Below are 21256 nucleotides of genomic sequence, written 5' to 3'. Positions count from 1 at the left end.
TTGCAGTGCAACATGAGGGAATTTGTTTATTTTTCATTTGATCTCCCGTCGACCTAATAAAGATAGGGAAGTGGATTTGAGACCAGGAAGAGCATGATCTGACTGAATGGTGGCGGAGCAGGCTCGAAGGGCTGAATTGCCTACTTCTGCTCCTAATTTCTATGTTCTATGTTCCCATGGACAATGATATCACAGTAAGGAACCAACTTGTAAAGGCTAAAACAACTGATCAAATTCAATTACACTTAAGAAAGCAAATAACTCAAAGGGATCGGTTTATCTTTTTGAACGTCAAAACTTTGTTCAGGGTAAACAACCCAGCAAAATACATTGTTTCATTTTCTCCTCCGAGACACTGCCTTTCCTGTTAAGGGACTGGTCAATTGTACTCCGGGTATAACTCTCATTTCTCTGCTGCAAATCGGAAGAGCTTTTTATCCTGTATTTTCCGTTGCTCCACAGCTTCAAATAGAACCAGACAGAATGTAACAATCTTATCAATTCAGCGCACAATGAACCAATGTCTTGTAACATCTGTTTTGTCCTACATCCAGTTTTATTGCATTACACCCAGTCTGTCTTAAAGTGTTAATAATCGTAACTAACAGTTAGTCTGCTATTGGCCTGAAAAGGATGCACATAAAACATGTCCGAAGAGACGCCATGGAATGCTGATGAGAAGGCAAAATGTAAATTGTCTGGAATCTTATCACCAAGGGCATGATTTTCAATCCATGGTCACGAACCATGCCTGAATAATTTCCAGGTCCCAAACCCACACCACATCGTGTGTCACTCAAGTGATATGATCTACCAATGTAAATGCCATAATTGAGCCAGAGATGAGCTTGCTGACCAATTATTGGCACCAAGAGAAGGCAATGGCCAAGAGGTATTGTTGCTAGACTATTAATCCAGAAACTTAGCTAATGTTTTGGGCTAAGTTCGAATCTCGCCACTGCAGATGGTAGAATTTAAGTTTTAAAAATCTGGAATTAAGAATCTACTGATGACCATGAAACCACTGTTGGTTGTCAGAAAAACCCATCTGGTTTACTAATGTCCTTTAGGAAAGGAAATCTTACCCGGTCTGGCTTACATGTGACTCCAGACCCATAGCAATGTGGTTGACTCTCAACTGCCCTCTGAAATGGCCTAACAAGCTATTCAGTTCAAGGGTAACTAGGAAGGCCAATAAATGCAGGCCCAGCCAATGAAACCCATGTCCCATGACAGAATAATAAAAAGTGTTGCCAGGAGGTGGGAGCTGCCGCCAGAGCACAATCTTCAGATGGCAGCCATGTTGGGGCTTGTTGTTGCCTTGCAGGAGGCAGTGGAGGACTACGGTCTCATCACACACAAAAGTAGGCAAAGCACTAACTTGGAGGTACTGTGCCCAATCTGGATCAAAAAACCCTAGTGGCAAAGATATTTCATCTTAATAAATAATTTAATTGTTCCATGCATTGTGCCCAACAGCTATACACAAACATGCATCAGACTGTTAGGATTTGATGACTTGTGATTTGAAAGTCACCTTCTGACCCTCTCCAGCCTGTCAACAATTTCCTCAAAGCATTTAATGGTCTGTTAATTGGAGATGAGCAGATTCCTGACTATACCACATCACCCACCTTTGAAAATTCCAGCACATTGCAAAAGAATTGGGACATTGAAATAAAACTATCTGGGAGCACTGTTTTTCGAAGTGTAGTTGTACCAATCTTGCCTCCACAGGCAATTGAAAACTCCAGGTTAAATGCCAGTTATGGCTCAGTTGGTAGCAATCCTGCTGCTGAGTGAGAAGATTGCCCATTCAAGTTCTGCTCCAGATACACGAGTGTAGAAATCTAAGACGACTTTGCAGTGTGGTGCCACTCTATCCAAAGTGCTGTTTTTCAGATAAAACAGCAAACCCAGGCCCTGTCTGCTCTCTCCGGCAGATATTAAAAAAAGTCCCATGGCATTATCACAAAGAGAAGGAAAGGAATAACCCCTGTCCAGGCCAATATTTATCCTTCCATCATCCTCCCATATTTTGGCGTTATCACACTGCTGTTTGGGGGGCCTTGCCATGTACATGTTGACTGCTGCATTTCGTTCATTGCATCAGTGACTGCACTTCCAAAATACTTCTTTGGCTGAAAGATTCTATATAAGAGCAAGCCTTTCTTTACAATGATTAAAAATCCAAATCTAATTCAAACATAGATCAAAAGAGAGCCATATTCTTGCATCAAAAGTTCCTCTCATGGACAACCATTTAGTAAAGCAAGTGGAATCCATCTCATTTTAGATAGTTGAAACTGATAAGTCAAAGAAATCTGTTTGGCACATAATTAAGGATATTTTGAAATACTTGACATTCCAGCCTTGCTATGTGACAGCCTGAGGTTGATGGGAATGTTGTCATATAAATGACGCAGTACTGCCATCACTGGAGGTGACATTCCTTGGAAGTCAGTAGTTGTCACCAGCTTTTTTTTGTATCACTAGTCTGTACGTTCCTTTCCCAACAGCCACAATTGCCCTTGCTCAGTTATGTACATGTACAGTTGTGTAACAACGCAGAAACAATGTGAAAGAGACAGATTCCACAGAACCAGCAACTCTGATGACTTACAGAAACCCTTCTACTTTAAAACAGTTTTAAATATAGTACAAAGAGGACACCAAATATCTAACGTAGAATTGGAACTGATTTGATTTGATTTGATTTGATTTATTATTGTCACATGTATTCGCATATAATGAAAAGTGTTGCTTCTTGCACACAATACAGGCAAAGCATACCATTCATAGAGTACATAGGGGAGACGGAAAGCAGGCCTTCTACAGTCATAGCTAGGGTGTGGAGAAAGATCAACTTAATATGAGATAGGTCCATTCAAAATTCTGATGGCAGCAAGGAAGAAGCTGTTCTTGAGTCAGTTGGTACGTGATCTCAGACTTTTGTATCTTTTCCCAACTAGGGAGCGGGACATGTAGACAAAGTCAATGGATGGGAGGCTGGTTTGTATAATGGACTGGGCTTCGTTCATGACTATTTGACATAATCAAGTTATGGGTCTGGATTTTCATCTCTCAGGCGGCTAGTTGGAGTCAGGAAGTTCACCAGCTCGGTGACACTAGCCTCAGGATAACATTCTCAAAAAGGAGGGATCATCATTGTCTGGGAAGGTGGGCAGGTATGGCCTGGAGTTGAGCTGGATGACCGTGAAAAGAAGCAGAAGACAGCCACAATCATAGAATCCCTACAGTGCAGAAAGAGGCCTTTCAGCCCATCGAGTCTGTACTGACTCTCTGACAGAGTATCTTACCCAGGCCCTCTCCCCCGTCCTATCCCCATAACGTCTCAAATTTACCATGGCTAATCCATCTAACCTACACATCTTGGGACACTAAGGGCAATTTAGCATGGCCAATCTACCTAACCTGCACATCTTTGTACTGTGGGAGGATACTGGAGCACCTGGAGGAAACCCACACAGACATGGGGAGAACGTGCAAACGTCACATAGACAGTCACCAAGGCAGGAATTGAACCTGGTTCCCTTGCACTGTGAGGCAGCAGTGCTAACCACTGTGCAAACCTGGTTGTTTGGTCCCGGTGTGAAGACCCACCTTGCTTCTATGGAACTTTGTCCTAGTTAAAATAAGAAAAAGTCCTCACCCCCCCCCCGCCCCCCCCCCCCCCCTCCCCGCCACTTAAGGCCCTCATGCCCCTATGCCAAACAAGGTCACTTCCATGCCTATTGACATACCATGCACTCTATAAAATCAATTGTGACATTCCAATGTGTAAACAAAACAGCTTAAAGAACAGTAAGTCATTAATTACTTTCCACTATGTTAAAAAAATTCATTGGGCTACAGCCCAATAATATTGTCAATCATCCAGGGCCTTTAAAGTATTGATAACATTGTGAGATATGCAGCAGAGATCAGAGACCAAAGCTGTCAATTAAGCAATATTTCCTCTGGAACTTGAGTATTTCAATACTCTAACGGATATGTGTTTTCAGCCAAGCATTATAATGACGCTTGTCTGACAGCCCAGAAATCCATTAGCCTGTCATTAGCCTCTGATCTCTGCTGTCAAATGCACTATGTTTATTTACACAAGGTTAAGAGAGTGCAAGGGCTTGCAGTTTCTGTTATTGATACTTTAAAGGGTCGAGATGATTGACACTTTAATTATCCTGTAGTTAAAAGACCTTTTTAACATAGTAGAAAGCAATGAATGAATGACTTTTTCAAAGTTTTTTTTACACATTTGTTCTATACAATGTAGAGTGGTGAATGGAAATGCCATAGTTTAGCATAGGGGAAATAAAGAGAAATGGGAGTTAGTGTTGGTGTAGGGGCATAGCTTGGCAAATGGGGTATGAGGGGGCATGGTGTGGATGAGGGCCTTACCTTGACATGGAGGCATGAGAAGATCCTTTTGAACTTACCTGTCCTTTTACAAGATCCCTTCATGCAGATTATGGTTCACAGCACCTCTGTTTAAAAACTTGGCCCAACTCCACTGCAGGGGAGTAAGCCATGGCAATCTCCTCAATGGAGTCGGCCAGGTTGGGAGTGCCAGGTGCAGGCGTTTGACCAAAAAAAGGCCCAAACCCTTTAAAGACAATCCCAACAATGGGGGAAAAAAAACAGAAAATGCTGGAAAAACTCAAAGTGCCACATCGCCTGTGGAAAGGGAAAAGTTTTGAGTCCATGTGATTCTTCTTCAGAGGTAAAGAGAGGGAGAAATGTGATGAGTTTTATACTGTTTAAGAGAGGTTACCCAGAAATGGAGATGGGAATCCCACAATCAGGACCTAACCACCATTTTTAAAGGGACCCCTCGTCATCACAACTTGGCAAAATCCAGCCCTGTGTGTTCACTAAAGTCACAATGATGATGTGTTACATCTTTATGTCAGGTTGAACTTCAATATTTCTTTTCCGACAGCCGTGCATGAATCTTGTTGAATAGTCGTGCTATAGTGAACTCTCGATGCAGCATTGATTCAGCAATGGGGAAGTGAATTGTCACTGTAAAACAATTGTGCATGTGAAAGACAGCTTATTGGTACTTCAGCATCACGGAATCTACACTGCAACATAAATGCTGCAGACTCAATACTCAAGGGTATTATCAAATGGATATTTGGAGGTGGTCTATCATACAAGCATTCAATATTCTGCAGTAGACTTCCTAGGAAAGGGCCTTTTTTAACTCAACACACTTAAGGCAAACAACCACAAATTGACATTAATATCCAACTGTTATTGTTTGTTCACACAGGCCATCCTAGATACTTCAACCAGCTTTCAACAGGATTAGATATGGTTGGCCTTGCTGCTGATTGGCTTACCTCCACTGCTAATACTAACATGTAAGTGTGTCAATACTGCTGCATTGTGAATTATCCAAAGATGTGCAGGTTAGGTTGATTGGCCAGGTTAAAAATTGCCCCTTAGAATTCTGGGATGCGCAGATTAGTGGGTAAATATGTGGGGGTAGGGCCTGGGTGGGATTGTGGTCGGTGCAGACTCGATGGGCCGAATGGCCTCCTTCTGCACTGTAGGGTTTCTATGATTCTATATAAAGTGTCTTTGCTTTGTATCAAGTGTCAGTGATTGATTTTATATCTCCTTAACCTGTGAGATACTTGAACTCATTTGGTCTGTGCAAGCCAGTGAAATTATTCGCCCTACAATATGAAAGAAAAGCACATTTGTTGAGTGAGGACCAGAACTGCCTCCAAGCTGATATCTGTCCTCGATTCATTTATCTTACCAATGCTCAGAGCCTGAGCAGACCTGCTGTAAAGTGGCTACCTGCAAAGCCATGCCCAAACAAGAGTGACAATCCTCAGGAGAGCAAGAGGATTTTATTTTAAAATATGACCCACATTGTATATGACAGCTTTTAGTTTCTGAAAGAATATTTGGCCCCTGAGCACTGAATATGTTTAGAGAAGAGCAGCACTAAGCTATTGAGGGCAGCACAGTGGCACAGTGGTTAGTACTGCTGCCTCAGAGCGCCAGGGACCCGGGTTCGATTTCGGTCTTGGGTGACTGTCGGTATGGAGCTTGCACATTCTCCCCGAGTCTGCGTGGGTTTCGTTCAGATGCTCCAATTTCCACCCATGGTTCAAATCCGTGCAGGTTAGGTGCTAGGTTGCCCTTTAGTGTCCCAAGATGTATAGTTTAGGGGAATTAACGGGGTGAATATGTGGGTTTACGGGGATAGGGCCTGGGTAAGATGCCCTGTCGGAGAGTCAGTGCAGACTCAATGAGCTGAATGGCCTCCTTCTACACTGTTGGAATTCTGTGATTCTATGACTGTGTTCTGGGTTGCACATGTGTACTAGTGTTAAATTATGTAAACTTTATGTGACAACTCCTTACAGCAGCATTGTCTTCACAAACCTTTTTGCAAACATTTTTCTAATGGAGTCTTTGGGTGAACTGATGATTTTTATCACACTGCTGTTGTGTATGAATGGTGAGTGCTACCTTCGACATGATCCACAGGATGTACTTGTAAATGAAGAGTTGCAAAACACAAAAACAATGTTTATATTCAGTGGAGGGAAGTCCTGCTGGTACGACTTGGTATATTGCTGACACACATTTACAGCGGATGTTGAGACCCCGCTGAAATATGATATAAAATTGTGCTTGTGATACTGCTGAGGATCAGCATGTAGATTTTAAATGGCAGGGTGCCAAGGGTAGATACTTGGGGGAAACCAGAGGTAGCAGTGCTGGAGTGTAAAGAGAAACCAGTGCTGGTGATTCTCTGGCTGTGACTGGCCAGGTGAGCATAGAGCCAGGTGAGTGCTGTCTCATCCAGCTGGATAATGGTGAAGGCGGCTCACAGGAGGCTGGAGTGGTCAACTGTCAAAAATTGTGAACATGTCAGGGAAGGTCAGTTTACATTTTTTTTACAGCCACATAGGATATAATTTGGGTCTGATAAGAACCATTTTGGTGGTATGGCGGGGGGGGGGAACCTGACTACAGGGGGTTAAACATGGAGTTCAGGGAATGATAGGTGCAATTTTGAGAGGTGACAACACAAGTTCAAGGTCTTTGGAGAGGAATGAGAGATTGGAGATGGATCAGTAGTTTGCAAGGACGGAGGGGTCACAGGTTTTTTTCACAGCGGGGTGATGATAGCAGGCTTGAAGGAAAGCAAGACAGTACATGAGGGAACCATTAATAGTGTCAAGAAAATAAGGTAAGCTAATGATTGATAGTATTGGATTGAGTCAAATTGTACTTGTCTCCTACTAAACAGGATGGACTTCAGAAAAACTTTTGAGGGATGAATAGCGGTCTACTAAGGCTGGTCCTGAGAGATAATCAAAAATAACAGTAATGAGCTAATTTTAACATGTTCAGGTCATGGAATAAAACAGGAGTTTTAATGGTCGTCAAGTAAGACATTTTGATACAACCTGGCCTGAATCTTTCTAACTTTTTTGATTTTATATAAGATATTTTGATGAAATGAATATCCTGTTTTCCTTCACTATATGCTTAATGCTCATGATGGCAGTTCCATAAAGTTTGATTGACTCTTTAAAGTGAATGTGTTTAGCTGTCTTGCCTTTCTGATCAATACATTCAGAGTAGGCATAGCTAGTGTTAGCAGTCTTTCCAATTGCAGTTATATTGTATGCATACCTGCTCTTTTCTGATGGCCTAATAATTGTCATATGGAGTGGTCCTTATTCATGTTTTCTTAACAAAACCATAATTTGCAACCCCAGTTCAAGCAGCAGCACTGTAATAAAACCATTGAATGTTGCAACACAGAAACCAGCCATTTGAACCATCAGGTTTGCGCCAGCATTTTCATCATTGAACCAATCTCTTTAACCCTACTCTCCTGCTCACTCCCTTTAATTATCAAAATGTACTTGGGGGATGATCAATTTGACCAATCTAAATGTATCTTCCAGAAAGACCATAAAACTCCCCTCTCCCCAATGCCCCTGCAAGCCTCCCATTCACAATCATTGATTTGATTTATTATTGTCACATTGGTATACAGTAAAGAGTATTGTTTCTTGCATGCTATACATTCCAAGCATACCATTCATAGAGAAGGAAAGGAGAGAGTGCAGAATGTAGTGTTACAGTCATAACCCGGGTGCAGAGAAAGATCAACTTCATATAAGGTAGGTCCATTCAAATGTCTGATGGCAGCAGGGGAGAAGCTGTTCTCGAGTCGGGAGATACGTGATCTCAGACTTTTGTGTCTTTTTCCCGATTGAAAAAGGTGGAAGAAAGTATGTCTAGGGTGTGTGGAGTCCTTGATTATGCTGGCTGCTTTTCTGAGGCAGTGGGAAGTGTAGACAGAGTCAATGAATTGGAGGCTGGTTTGAGTGATGGACTGGGCTTCGTTCATGACCCTTTGTAGTTTCTTGCAGTCTTGGACACAGCAGGAGCCATACCAAGCTGTGATACAAACAGAAAGGATGCTTTCTAGGGTGCATCTGTAGAAGTCGTTGAGAGTCATAGTGGGCATACCAAATTCCTTAGCCTCCTGAGAAAGTAGAGGCATTGGTGGGTTTTCTTAACTATAGCATCATGATCTCAGGGGTTTTTGCCTCCATTAATCCATCTAGAAATCCATTGCAAGTGTGAAAAGCTGCCTGATCTGTCATAAATTTACCTTTTATCAGTTTGAACCTGTGTCACATTGTTCTACTCTCACCAGTTAACTTAAGGTAGCCTTTGGATTCACCTTTCCGTATAATGTGATGGGGCTGAATCTGTATCTACGATTTGGGAAGTGTGAGCTGGGCTATTGCCCGACATTATATTTCTGGCTTCAGAAATCCAGCCCATCCACCTATTATTTTGATCTCGGGGAAGGCTGGAGTTGTGGCCACTTCATCCTGTTGCAGGTTCAAGGTGACAAAAAAGTTGGGTGGATGCGGAACTAGGCAGGTTTGAAGGTCTACCTCCATCTATTGAGACATTGGCCCAGTTCTATTCATGCTTGTTATGCTCTCTACGTTCATAAGATATATGAGCAGAATTAGGCCATTCGGTCCACTCTGCCATTCGATCATGGCTGATATGCTCCTCATCCCCATTTTCCTGCCTTCTCCCCATAACCCTTCAACCCATTACCAATTAAAAATTTGTCTAACTCCCTCTTAAATTTACTCACTATCCCAGCATCCACCACACTTTGGGGTAGTGAGTTCCACAGATTCACAACCGTTTGGGAGAAGTAGTTTAGAGTCATAGGGTCATAGATGTTTACAACATGAAAACAGGCTCTTCGGCCCAACTTGTCCATGCTGCCTTTTTTTGTAAACCCCTAAGCTGGTCCCAATTGCCCACATTTGGCTCATATCCCTCTATGCCCATCTTACCCATGTAACTGTCTAAACGCTTTTTAAAAGACAAAATTGTACCTGCCACTACTACTACCTCTTGCAGCTTGTTCCAGACACTCACCACCCTCTGTGTTAAAAAATTGCCCCTCTGGACACTTTTGTATCTCTCTCCTCTCACCTTAAACTTATGCCTCTAGTTTTAGAGTCCCCTACCTTTGGGAAAAGATATTGACTATCTAGCTAATCTATGCCCTTCATTATTTTATAGACCTCTATAAGGTCACTTAGCTTTCTATGCTCCAGAGAAAAAAGTTCCAACCTATCCAGCCTCTCCTTATAACTCAAACCATCAAGTCCTGGTAGCATCCTTGTAAATCTTTTCTGCACTCTTTCTAGTTTAATAATATCCTTTCTATAATAGGGTGACCAGAACTGTACACATATTCCAAGTGTGGCCTTACCAATGTCTTGTACAGCTTCAATAAGACTCCCCAACTCCTGAATTCAATGTTCAATGTTTCTCCTCAACTCTGTTTTAAATTTGCTAACCCTTACCCTAAAACTATGATCTCTCATCCTAGAATGTCCCACAAGAGTAAGCACCCGCTCCACATCTACATTATCATCTTGTATCCCTCACTTTGATCTCCCTTCATTCTTCTAAATTCCAGAGAGTATTGGCCTAAACTGTTCAATCTCTCTTCATATGGCAAACCCCTCATCTCTGGAATCAATCTAGTGAATCTCCTCTGAACTGCCTCCAATGCCACTACATCTTTCCTCAAATAAGGGGACCAAAACTGTGCACAATACTCCAGGTGCACCGCACTTTGGGGTGCTTCCTGGATGCTTCCTCTAGTCCCCATCCAGATTCTAACTTCATGCCCCCTTCCTCTTTCATCCTCACTGCTCCAGTAACCACTAGGTACAGAACTCATGAGCCATATAATAACACTGGCACGTCTTACTTTTTTTAGTTCATGAGCACTTGAATCAACCATTCAAAATTCCTTTTTTTAAAGAATTGTCCCTCTTACAAACTCTTAAAACTGTTAATCAAACACATTGAAAAAAAACTGTAATCCACTTAACATTGCCTATTTGTTTATTTGGACCAATATTAGGGAATAAAAATGATTTTCAAAGAAAAGTAAATGTATTACAAAGTTCATAAAACTTTCAGTCAAACAAAGCCAGCAGTCTCCTATCTGACAAAATAAATGCATAGTCAATGTTTCAAACTGCATGGTTGATACAGTTGCCAGTTGGACTCATTACGAATGTGTGGCTGAGCTCTAAGACTCACTAATGGATGCAGCCCTGTAAGGCGTTGTTTATACAGCTTTGAATAGCACTGCCAATGCAGCAGCCTTCTCCCAAGGTTCATGAACTGACTTAACTGGTGTGGTTCCCGCAGCCTTCAAGAACTCACCCACCTCCATGAAATTAGCAACCTAAGGGAAATTTGTGTTTGGAGCAAGCATTTAAATAGCAAACCTGATGTCACATTTACTGGGTGTCGGGCCGTAACCTGCTATATTTCCTGAGCAAGGGAAAATGACAGGTGATGAGAATAGGAGGGTGAGTATGAAATGGTAGCCCCATACGCCTCCCAATCCTCCTGATACAAATGTATTTAGCATTGGGTGATATAAATTCATCCCAAAAAGTGCAAGAGTTATTATGGCACAGAAGAAGGCCATTCGGCTCATTGAATCCATGCTGACTCTCAATTCAGTTGGTCCCACTCTCCTACTCTAACCCCCTAGCTCAACGTTTTTCCAAGTACCTATCCAATCCATCTCCTCTTTCACCATCCCTGTAGCTAGAAAGTTCCAGATTACCACTTTTGTCAACAAGATGCCATTCCTGACAGCATAATTACTGCTCTCTTGTCTTTTCCCATTGCCCACACGATTGAAATTGAAATGTAAAGTTCCAGTCATGTACACAGGAGACATGTTCAATCTTGTGGCAAGGGAAGCTTTTCATTGGTGAAGCCCACTGTCAGCTGACAAAGCTGCAACTAAGGGTGGGCTGTAAATAAGGTCGAACAAGGAGGCTTTACTTCATGGCCGCAAATTTCCTGCCCAACTCCATTGGCATTCACATAAGACTTGAGATCACAAACATGGCACAGGTGCTTTTGAAAATTAGATTTCACTTGTAAATAATTTGCATTAAATTTGTTTAACTTTATTTACATGAGTGTCATTGTTATTCGTTGAGACTAGCTTAATCAGAGAGCTAAATGAACTGGCATGTCTTGTGGTTGGCACACATTGACGGTGACAGGGAGTTAGGGACATTTCCTTTAATGTGGAATAAACAATGTTGCATTTCCTTCACTTCTTATTGAATGTTCATGTTAGTGTTCAGTGTTGTACTCCCTGGGACATGGCTGGACTTTCAGACTCAGCTGCCTTTCCCATCTATGCATCATAAAGGACATTGTCCAAGATCAAACCTGGCAGGGATAATTGAATTGTTGTAGGTGAACTCAAAGCCCTTCCAGAGAACAGCCTGAGTGGGACACACATTTGGACAGTCCTGACATCACCTTTATAGGTCTTGACTGACTGTTACCAGCACCCCCCCCCCCCCCCCCCCCAATCCCCACACACCACAAACAGAATGTCATGTCTTCCTACTTCACTCCTGCATGCCCACCTAGCAAGGGCAATTTTATGGTAGTGACAGGAGCAGAAATGTGGGCCAGGATTTACTGGTCCCGTAGAACGTCAACGGACTTTTGACTAACTTGCCATATCTCCTGTGGCAGAACCCACCACCACCCCCCCCTTCTTCTCACACCCCCTCCCCAATATTTTACTGTTTTTCCCTCACTCTTTACTAAAACCTTTGTCTTTTTGGGCTCTTAGGTGTTCTGACCCTAGCTGTCTTATTACCAACGTATCAATGAAATATATTTTTATTGTTTTTATTTTTGTAGATGTTTTCATTTTTTATTCTTTTTGGCTTTCTGACACTCCTTTCTAAGATTTTAGACTTTTTGTTCAGACATTCCTTTTATTTTGCTAATGGCCTTTAGATTTGGTCCAGTGCCTCTATTTCCCTGTCGAATCCAAACTTTAACACACTTTCTTACTGCACGATACTGTCTTTATTGCCTCTTATCTCCCATTTAAATATCCCCTATTGCTGATTTACAAATCTGTTTGCCTGTTTTTCCTTTCAATCAATCTGGACAAAGTCCCTACTCAACTTGCTATAGTTTTTATTTTCCTCTCTTCTTACATTCAATCTAATTACATTCTGCTTGCTGCTTGCCAGATGTTCCCCAGCTTTTATAATGCTCATTTTCTCTACTTCATTACCCAGAACTATGTCTCGTAGTACTGTCCATACTAGAGTAATGTTGTTGTATCTAGCTGTGTGGATCTCTAACTCCACAGGTGATTTCTTTGCTTGCATTGAAGGCAAAGAGTCATTCGTAACAAAGATACGGACTGAACACTCCATTTTATTCCACCCTTTAACTTATTCTCACAGCAGTTTTCACATTACATTTTTTTATTCATTCATGGGACATCGGGCGTCCCTGGCTGGCCAGCATTTATTGCCCATCCCTTGTTGCCCTTGTTCAGAGGGCAGTTGAGAGCCACATTGCTGTGGCTCTGGAGCCACATGTAGGCCAGACCAGGTAAGGATGGCAGATTTCCTTCCCTAAAGGATATTAGTGAAGCAGATGGGTTTTTCCAACAATCAACAATGGTTTCATGGTCAGCAGTAGATTCCTAATTCCAGATTTCTTTTATTGATTTCAAATTACACCATCTGGTGTGGTGGGATTTGATCTTGGGTTCCCAGAACATTAGCTGAGTTTCTGCATTAAATGTCTAGTGATAATACCACTAGGCCATTGCCTTCCCCTGGACTATACAAACTTTCTCCCAGTATCAAGAAAGTACCGTGCACAGAAAATCACTTTTAAAGACTTATAAGCATCATGCAATAGTTTCAGCATTGGTGCGGGTACTCTGAATTCCACACTGCCATGAGAAGTAGATTGTCATGACCTTTTACAGAAATGATTTTAGCAGGCACACAATTAAAAAAGGACATTGTTGGACTACTATGGGCTGCAGACCTACTGCGTGTAGACAAGTATGTAGTGCAAGCGAATGCAGTTCACTAAGGCGGAACTATCAGATTTGTTAAACTGATCATTATTTGATTGCGAGAGGCTTCTATGTGCATTTTCAGTCATTTTGTCTGTAAAGAGAGTATTCTATTAATAGTTTACTTGGGCCATTGGACATAAAAGTTATGTAAATTAAGAAGACAATGTAAAACTGGAAAAACCTTTTGCTGCTTTTCCCTTATTTTCAAGGTGACATAATACATGGACAGAGGACATTTCCTAAAAGTTTTCATTTATTTTATTTTTTAAATTCACTTACAGGATGTATGTGTTGCTGGCTAGGCCAGCAGTTATTGCCCATCCCTAGTTTCCCTTGAGAAGATGGTGGTGAGCTGCCTTCTTGCAGTCCTTGTGCTGTAGGTACACCCACAGTGATGTTAGGAAGAAAATTTCAGGATTTTGACCCAGCGACAGTAAAGGAATGGCCATATATTTCTAAGTCAGGATGGTGAGTGACTTGGGGGGGAAACTCCAGGCCGTGGTGTTCCATGCATCTGCTGCTCTTGTCCTTCTAGGTGATAGCGGTCATATGTTTGGAAGGTGCTGCCTAAGGAGCGTTGGCGAGTTTCTGCAGTGCATCTTGTAGATGGTGCACACTGCTACTACTGTTCATCAGTGGTGAAGTGACTGAATGTTTGAGGAAGGGGTAGCAATCAAGTGGGCTGCGTCATCCTGGATCGTGTCAAGCTTCTTGAGTGTTGTTGGAGCTGCACCCATCCGGTCAAGTGGAGAGTATTCCATCACACTCCTGACTATTTATGCGGTCTGTTAACATTGTTAAGTATTGATTTGAGATACACAATTTTTTTTTAAAAATTCCTTTTGTCATGGACACATTGGTTTTGGGGGGCAGTTCCAGGAGGTGGGTTTCCCTCTAGTATTTTAATCGATGTTCATTCTTCATGTATAGGCCTTAACAATGAAGTCCTATGATTGTGAAAAGTGTCACATTACGGGAAGAGTCTGGATTAGGCAAACAGAAAACTCCCTGTATGGATATCTCAGTAATTCTTTGGAGACATTTAAACTGGGTGATGGGTTTCCATTTGTCAGACACGTGAAGTCATTAAGATTAAGTATTTCAATTGAAAGAATATCAACACTTCTGAAACTGTCCACGACTTGCTCATGTTTTAAGTATTCTTGACCAATGCAGCGAGTCTCAATTCAATACAATGGCATGATATTCACCTGCAGTTTTTCTGTCTGAACTTATACAAATTGAGTGTCGATTTCCCTGCATTGTCCACTAATAGAATTCAATTCCACATTTCTTTCATGGGCAATGACCTTGGAAAGACACATTGATCTCCTTTCTAGCTGGAATAGCTATTTAAGCAAAGTTTTTTTTCAATGTATTTTACAACAATGAAATGTTGGAGATTATTTCCCTCTAATTTAAGCTGCCGAATTCCAATTCCTATTCGTGTTACTGTGCTGATGTCACACAAAATATTCTTCATTGTTGAAGGGCCCCTCAAACAGTTAGTCACCCCAGCTCTGCAGCAGCTCCGCCAAGGATCATTTCGGGACCCTGATCACAAACCCTCCATCCCCATCTTCTTCCTCCCAACCTTACTCCTGAAAATTTCCAATTTCAGAAATCGGGAGAGATGTATAATGGATAGTTGGTCTGATGTGGCCTATTTTACACTGTGGCCTAAAGTCAAAAATATTCCCAATATCTCTGTTACTAAAGTTGACTTTCTCACCTCTGTGCTGTCTCATGTTCAGCTGCTTGTGAGACAGAATTGGACCAGCAGCCAGGAGAATTTGTCTCCTGAAACCACACAGAACAATCTTAGCAACGAGAACACCTCCGTGATTTAAAAAATAATAGCTATGTTCAATGCATGTTTTGTTTTCACATTTCTTTGGTATTTATTACCTTTCTTTCTCACCGGAAGTTTATTTTATTAAAAGATAAGGGTGTATTGGAGTAACCATCTATTGCAGCGTATAAGTTGACCGTCAAAGCCTCAAAATCCTCCCCAGAAAAAAGGATCAGCTTAAATACCGAGTATAAAATGTGAACTGTCAACATAGGTGCAGGTGGTCACCATTTTGTTAGGTTAAAAAAAACATGACACCAATAATATAGGTAGGGTAGGGGAGTCCAAAACTAGGTGGCATAGGTTTAAGGTGAGAGGGAAAGATTTAAAAAGGACCTGAGGGGCAACTTTTTCACACAGAGGGTGGTGTGTATATGGAATGAGCTGCCAGAGGAGATGGTAGAGGGGGGTACAATTACAACATTTAAAAGACATTTGGACAGATAAATGGATAGGAAAGGTTTAGAGGGATATGGGCCAAACGCAGGCAAATGGGACTAGTTCAGTTTAGGAAACCTGGTCGGCGTGAACGGGTTGGACCCACGGGCCTGTTTCCGTGCTGTATGTCTCTATGACTCTAATTCAAATTAAATCAACGTGACACACTTTACTGAATGAATTGACTCTACAGGATGCATTCAGTCACCATCAAAACCTTTTAAAGACTGTAAAATTAAATTGTCTTTTGCATTCAGTGCAAAGTCTTCCTGGAAAGTATTCTAAGTCACTTTGGTTATAGCATTGTCGTAAGGATCCCACTCTGATCATCTCTCCACGACAAAATCATTTTCCTCTCCATCCATTAAACTGCATATTCCGCTTTTGTGAAGGATCTGATGGCAGTTTGTGCACTAACAGTATGCCATGCCTTGATAACAAAACCATACTAAACATCCAAGAACGCATAATTCCACTCTTTGCAAAAGTGTTTTCTCCTTCAACTATCCCCCTATTCCAATCGACATGAACCTAATCTTTGAACGGCTTGTTGAGGAACGCATCTGAATGCCGAATGATGAATGTTAGAGTCCCCCACCCCAACACCTCCCCACCCTCGGTATAACTGCAATGTGAGTATTATTTCTGTGCAGGCACCTGTTAATCTCATTGGTTACATGGGATCAGAACAGGTCTCACTCTAATAATATGTGCTCTTGCATAGGCCTATTCCACACATTATCAATCCGCAACTTCACTCTATTCACATCCATCCACCTGTTGTCACGGGTGTGCACAAAAACCCAGCACAGTTTTACTTTTCATAGGTTTTATCACCATAGGTTTTAATTTTATTCCATTAGTCGTACAGGCTAATTTCATCTTATCGTAGAATCATAGAAAGAATCATAGAAACCCTACAGTCTAGAAGGAGGCCATTCAGCCCATTAAGTCTGCACCGACAACAATCCCATCCCAGGCCCTATCCCCACAACCCCACACATTTACCCCGCTGATCCCTCTAACCTACACATCCCAGGACACTAAGGGGCAATTTAGCATGGCCAACCAATCTAACCCGGTCTCTGTCCTGTGGTTTTCACTACAACTGTTTTCAAACTGTTCCACTCCATAATTGTTTGGCTTATCAAAATTCATGGGCATTTCACCCAATATTGCTGATGTTGCTGTCAGATGGTGAGTCGCTAGAAATTGGTCATTTTGGTTTCAAGATTTTTCATTTACACTTGAGCAATCTTGTTCTTAGAATCATAGAATCGCGACAGTGCAGAAGGAGGCCATTCTGCCCAAAGAGTCTGCACTGACAAAAATCCCACCCAGGCCCTATCCCTGTAACCCCACGTATTTACCCTGCTAATCCCCCTGACATTAAGGGGCAATCTATCTTGGCCAATCAACCTAAACCAGACATCTTTGGAGTGTGGGAGGAAACCGGAGCACCCAGAGGAAACCCATGCAGACACAGAATGTGCAAACTCCACACAGACAGTCACCTGAGGCCGGAATTGAACCTGGGCCCCTGGACTGTGAGGCAGCAATGCTAACCATTGTACCACCGTGCCACCCACTTCTTCTGCCACAACACTAGACATTATCATCGAGTTAAGCGGCTACACCAACATGGACATGATGGGCCAAATGACCTTCTTCTGCACTGTAACTTTTCTACGGTTTCCATGGTGTCAATAGTTGTTACTCTAAAATGTTTGCTGGACTCGGGATTTGATTTGGCCCACTTAAGTTCATGTACACCTATTACATTTCTGGTGACAATGTAACCATTCTGACAATTTTTGAAGTCCCATTCCGATCGATGCTTCTGAAGCTCAGATCAGTGGCTGCTCCCTGTGCTCACGGTACATATGGTCATGGGAATTTTCTTCAGGGCAGATTCATTCTTCCACCTTGCATCAGTTTTTCACTGTCACCAAATTCCCTCACTACAGCACCGTTATTTGATGCATTAGCAAATGCTACAACTTTTAGATTTAAACCAGCTTTGTACTTCCTTTTTTTCTGGAGGACCCATTTCTGTTCATCAGTCGCCACATCTGTTCTCTGTGGGCATGTGTTAAACTCCTGTGCAGCTTCACAAAACAGTGACTGCCTGACCCCCTGCACCGTTCGCAATATCATGCAGTATCCATCCCCGAATGAATGCAGAGGTCAGGCTGATTAGAGGTTGCTGAAGGGATGTGTTTGTTGCGAGTAATAACTGTTGGCCATTAGATCAAGGATCTTCGTGTCATTACATTTCTGTAAATCTTTCAGCTGTTCTTGCAAAGTTCTCATGCTGCTGCAGACTTGATGCCTGCTGTAAGCAATGTTCTCTTTTCACACTCTATATTTGCCAATAGCACAGATTGATCTCCTACTGTTCATTTGAAAGATTTGTTCTGCTCTAATTAATTTAGTATTTATGTTTTTTATAATGTTTATGTTTGTTTATTTTCTTTCCTTGTTTTTTTTTCTAACCAACAAAACTCTGGATCTGAACTCCAATCAATTTCTTCAGGAAAGGGGGTGGTATCAATTTAAAATCAACTGGGTGTAGAGAACCTACTGCCTTGTAAATGCTCTAATCACCATTTCCCTTGCCCCACCACTGCTCCGGTGGATTATGTTGAGGAAACTCAACAAGTGCAGGCTCATTGTGCCAGAGGGCCTATTCCTGTGTTGCACTGTTCTTTGTTCTTTGTTTCAAACAGTCTAGCCAGCTCTCTCCTTTCCTTGCCCTCTGATTCGCCCACTCCTGGTGTAATGACTTTAATCAGACAATTAAAGTTGGCCTATTGGAATACAAACGCCCTGATTCAGGGGCTAATAGTTAGGCCAATCAGGGAGACTTTATTTTATATATAACCGGGAGTGTCAGTTCCTCTGGCACTCACAAAGGTGGACTGCTGGCTGACAGCACTCTGTATACTGCTGTTGGAATTGTAAATAAAGGGGATTCTGTTGAAGGGATTTCTGCCTCCGTGAACTTATTACACCTGGGGATCACACAAGTGGGCTATGGTGCTTCCTGGGGCAACAGCAGTACCATTTCTGATACTGTAGGATGATGTAGGGCCTAAAATAGGCCCACATTCTGCCTCAGAGCCATGTCCTTTTAGAGTACCTTGATTCTCAAGGCTTTTCTGCAACCTATAAATGATCCCATCTCTTCAGGACAGTGATGGATGCTTTTTTGCTGATGGAAGTCTGCCAAGAGCTTGTCCTACGTGAATTGTGAACCCTGTCCCATTGTTTAATTAGGCAATGGCAGAAGTCACATCCTGACCCTCCTCCGATGAGAAGTGGAAAATCCTGGCCAAAGACTTAGATGAGCCAAAACTTCTTCCATTTAAATGATAATAAGACAAATTTATCCTGTTCAGTTCACAACAGAAACCCCAAACCATGAATTGAATTTTATCCCCCATCCCCACTTTACTGGCTGGTCACAGTGCCAAGGACCTGGGTTCAATTTCAGCCTCGGTTCACTGTCTGTGTGGCATTTGCACTTTCTCCCCGTGTCTACGTGGGTTTCTTCCGGGTGCTCCCGTTTTCTCCCACAGTTCAAAGGTTATATTGATTGGCCATGCTAAATTAATCCTAGTGTCGGGGGATTAGCAGGGTAAATGAGGGTTACGGGAATAAGGTCTGGGGGGGGAGGATTGTGGTCAGTACAGACTCGATGGCCTCCTTTGGTATTGTAGGGATTCTATGATTCTATGTCCTCCTCCCCACTCCATTATTGGAGACAGAGCCATTAGAGAACCATTGACTTCAGCCGTTAGAACCTCCCACTCTGGACACGTCCTCATTCCTTGTGTATTTCTCTCACCACCTTTGAAAGCATCCTCAAGAACCATTTCTTTGACCATATCTTCAGTTGTTACTTCTTAATCATCTCTGCTGCCCACTCAGTGTCTGGTATATTCCCTTCATCCAGCCCACTTTCTGTAAAGTGCCTTTGTACTTTGGTAAAGGAAATTGGCATTAATTATTGCTTTTAAACTGTCTTTATTTATTGACTAGGAATTGATGTGTTCCATGCTAATATTTTATATATTCTGAATTACCTTCAGGTTTACATATGAGATCGCACCAGTGTTTGTCCTGCTGGAATACATCACCCTGAAGAAAATGAGAGAAATGATTGGCTGGCCAGGAGGATGTGGAGATGGAATATTCTCACCTGGTATACGATCCTTAAAGGTTTCTCTGGGATTCTGAGTTCTTTGGTGAAGTTGAATTAAGAATGACATCCAAGAAATCATGTGCCACTAGTCACCATGTTAAAAAGAGAAAAAGGGTTTTGCTTTTATACAACCAGTACCTTTCAAACCACAGCACACAATAAAATAGGTAGAAATCAAGATTAAAAAGTTTCGAGTCAGAATTCTGAAGAGACGTATTGGACTTGAAACATTAATTCTGTTTTTCCCCCCACAGATATTGCCTGATCGAATGATCTATTGATTTATTGCGGACCTCCACCATCCGCAAAATTTGGCAAAACATTTCTAAACAACAAAATATTCAGTCCAAGAATTTCCTTGTAACTTTATTGGCATTAGAGCCATTGGAAATTTAATGATTTGTGCTGTTTCCAATTTTCTTATTCATGGGATTTGGGCGTCACTGGCAAGGCCAGCACTTACTGCCCATCCCTGAATTCCCCTGAACTGTGTGGTTTGCTGGACCATTTCAGAGGGCAAGTAAGCATCAACTGTGCATCTGGAGTCACATGTAAGCCAGACCAGATAAGGATGGCAGATTTCCTTCCTAAAGCACATTGGCTTATACAACACTTGACAATGGTCATCATTAGGCCTTTAATTCCAAGTTTTTATTGAATTTAAATTTCACCGTCTGCCATGATGGGGCTCTAACCCAAAGCATTACCCTGGGTCTCTAGATTATTAGTCCAGTGACAATACAAAACCGTCTCCCCTTAAATTACATCCACTTCAATGGAGTTACATTAACTCATTAACATTAGCCATGGCCCCACACAAAAGACCAGAGAACAGGAGCACCTGTTCTGCATGGGGATAGTTTTATGCCCAAAATGCAGCATTACCCAAAGTCACTAGTCCGAATTCTCTGGCTGTTCACATCCCACCACTGCTGCCAGCGAAAAGGAAGAATTTGGTGCACAGCCAAGACTCCGTTCAGTGCAGCGGGACGGGAGAATCCCATTGCGGGCGAGGTTGGAAGATCCGGCCCAGTACGTCTGGTATATTAAAACAATGTTTGGTTGGGTAATGTAAAAAATTATTCTTACTGAGACTTAGGGGTGATTTTTAGCCCACATCTGCTGTCAAAGAACAGCACCACTGGCAGAAAATCCAGAGAGAATCGGGAAACGCGATTCTCTACTAAAAGATTGCTTTTCTCTATTTTCCCCAATCCTCGCCGATGTCGTCACAAGGTTCACGGCCCACAAAGGG

The 21256-nt window shown here is 42.1% G+C and overlaps 1 protein-coding gene across 1 annotated transcript in view; it reads left to right on the top strand.

Moving 5' to 3' along the window:
- The window catches only part of gad2 (glutamate decarboxylase 2), an 82215-nt gene that overhangs the window by 10677 nt on the left and 50282 nt on the right, over positions 1-21256 (top strand). The window contains exons 2-3 of the mRNA XM_078227689.1: positions 5297-5387; positions 19889-20001. Of these exons, the coding sequence (XP_078083815.1) occupies positions 5297-5387; positions 19889-20001 (204 nt within the window). The remainder of the gene's footprint in view (positions 1-5296; positions 5388-19888; positions 20002-21256) is intronic.

Source organism: Mustelus asterias, chromosome 2 (genome assembly GCF_964213995.1).
Source record: "Mustelus asterias chromosome 2, sMusAst1.hap1.1, whole genome shotgun sequence".
In the NCBI taxonomy this organism is placed as follows: domain Eukaryota; kingdom Metazoa; phylum Chordata; class Chondrichthyes; order Carcharhiniformes; family Triakidae; genus Mustelus; species Mustelus asterias.
Note: the sequence above shows the minus strand (reverse complement) of the source record. Positions and strands in the feature narration are given on the sequence as shown.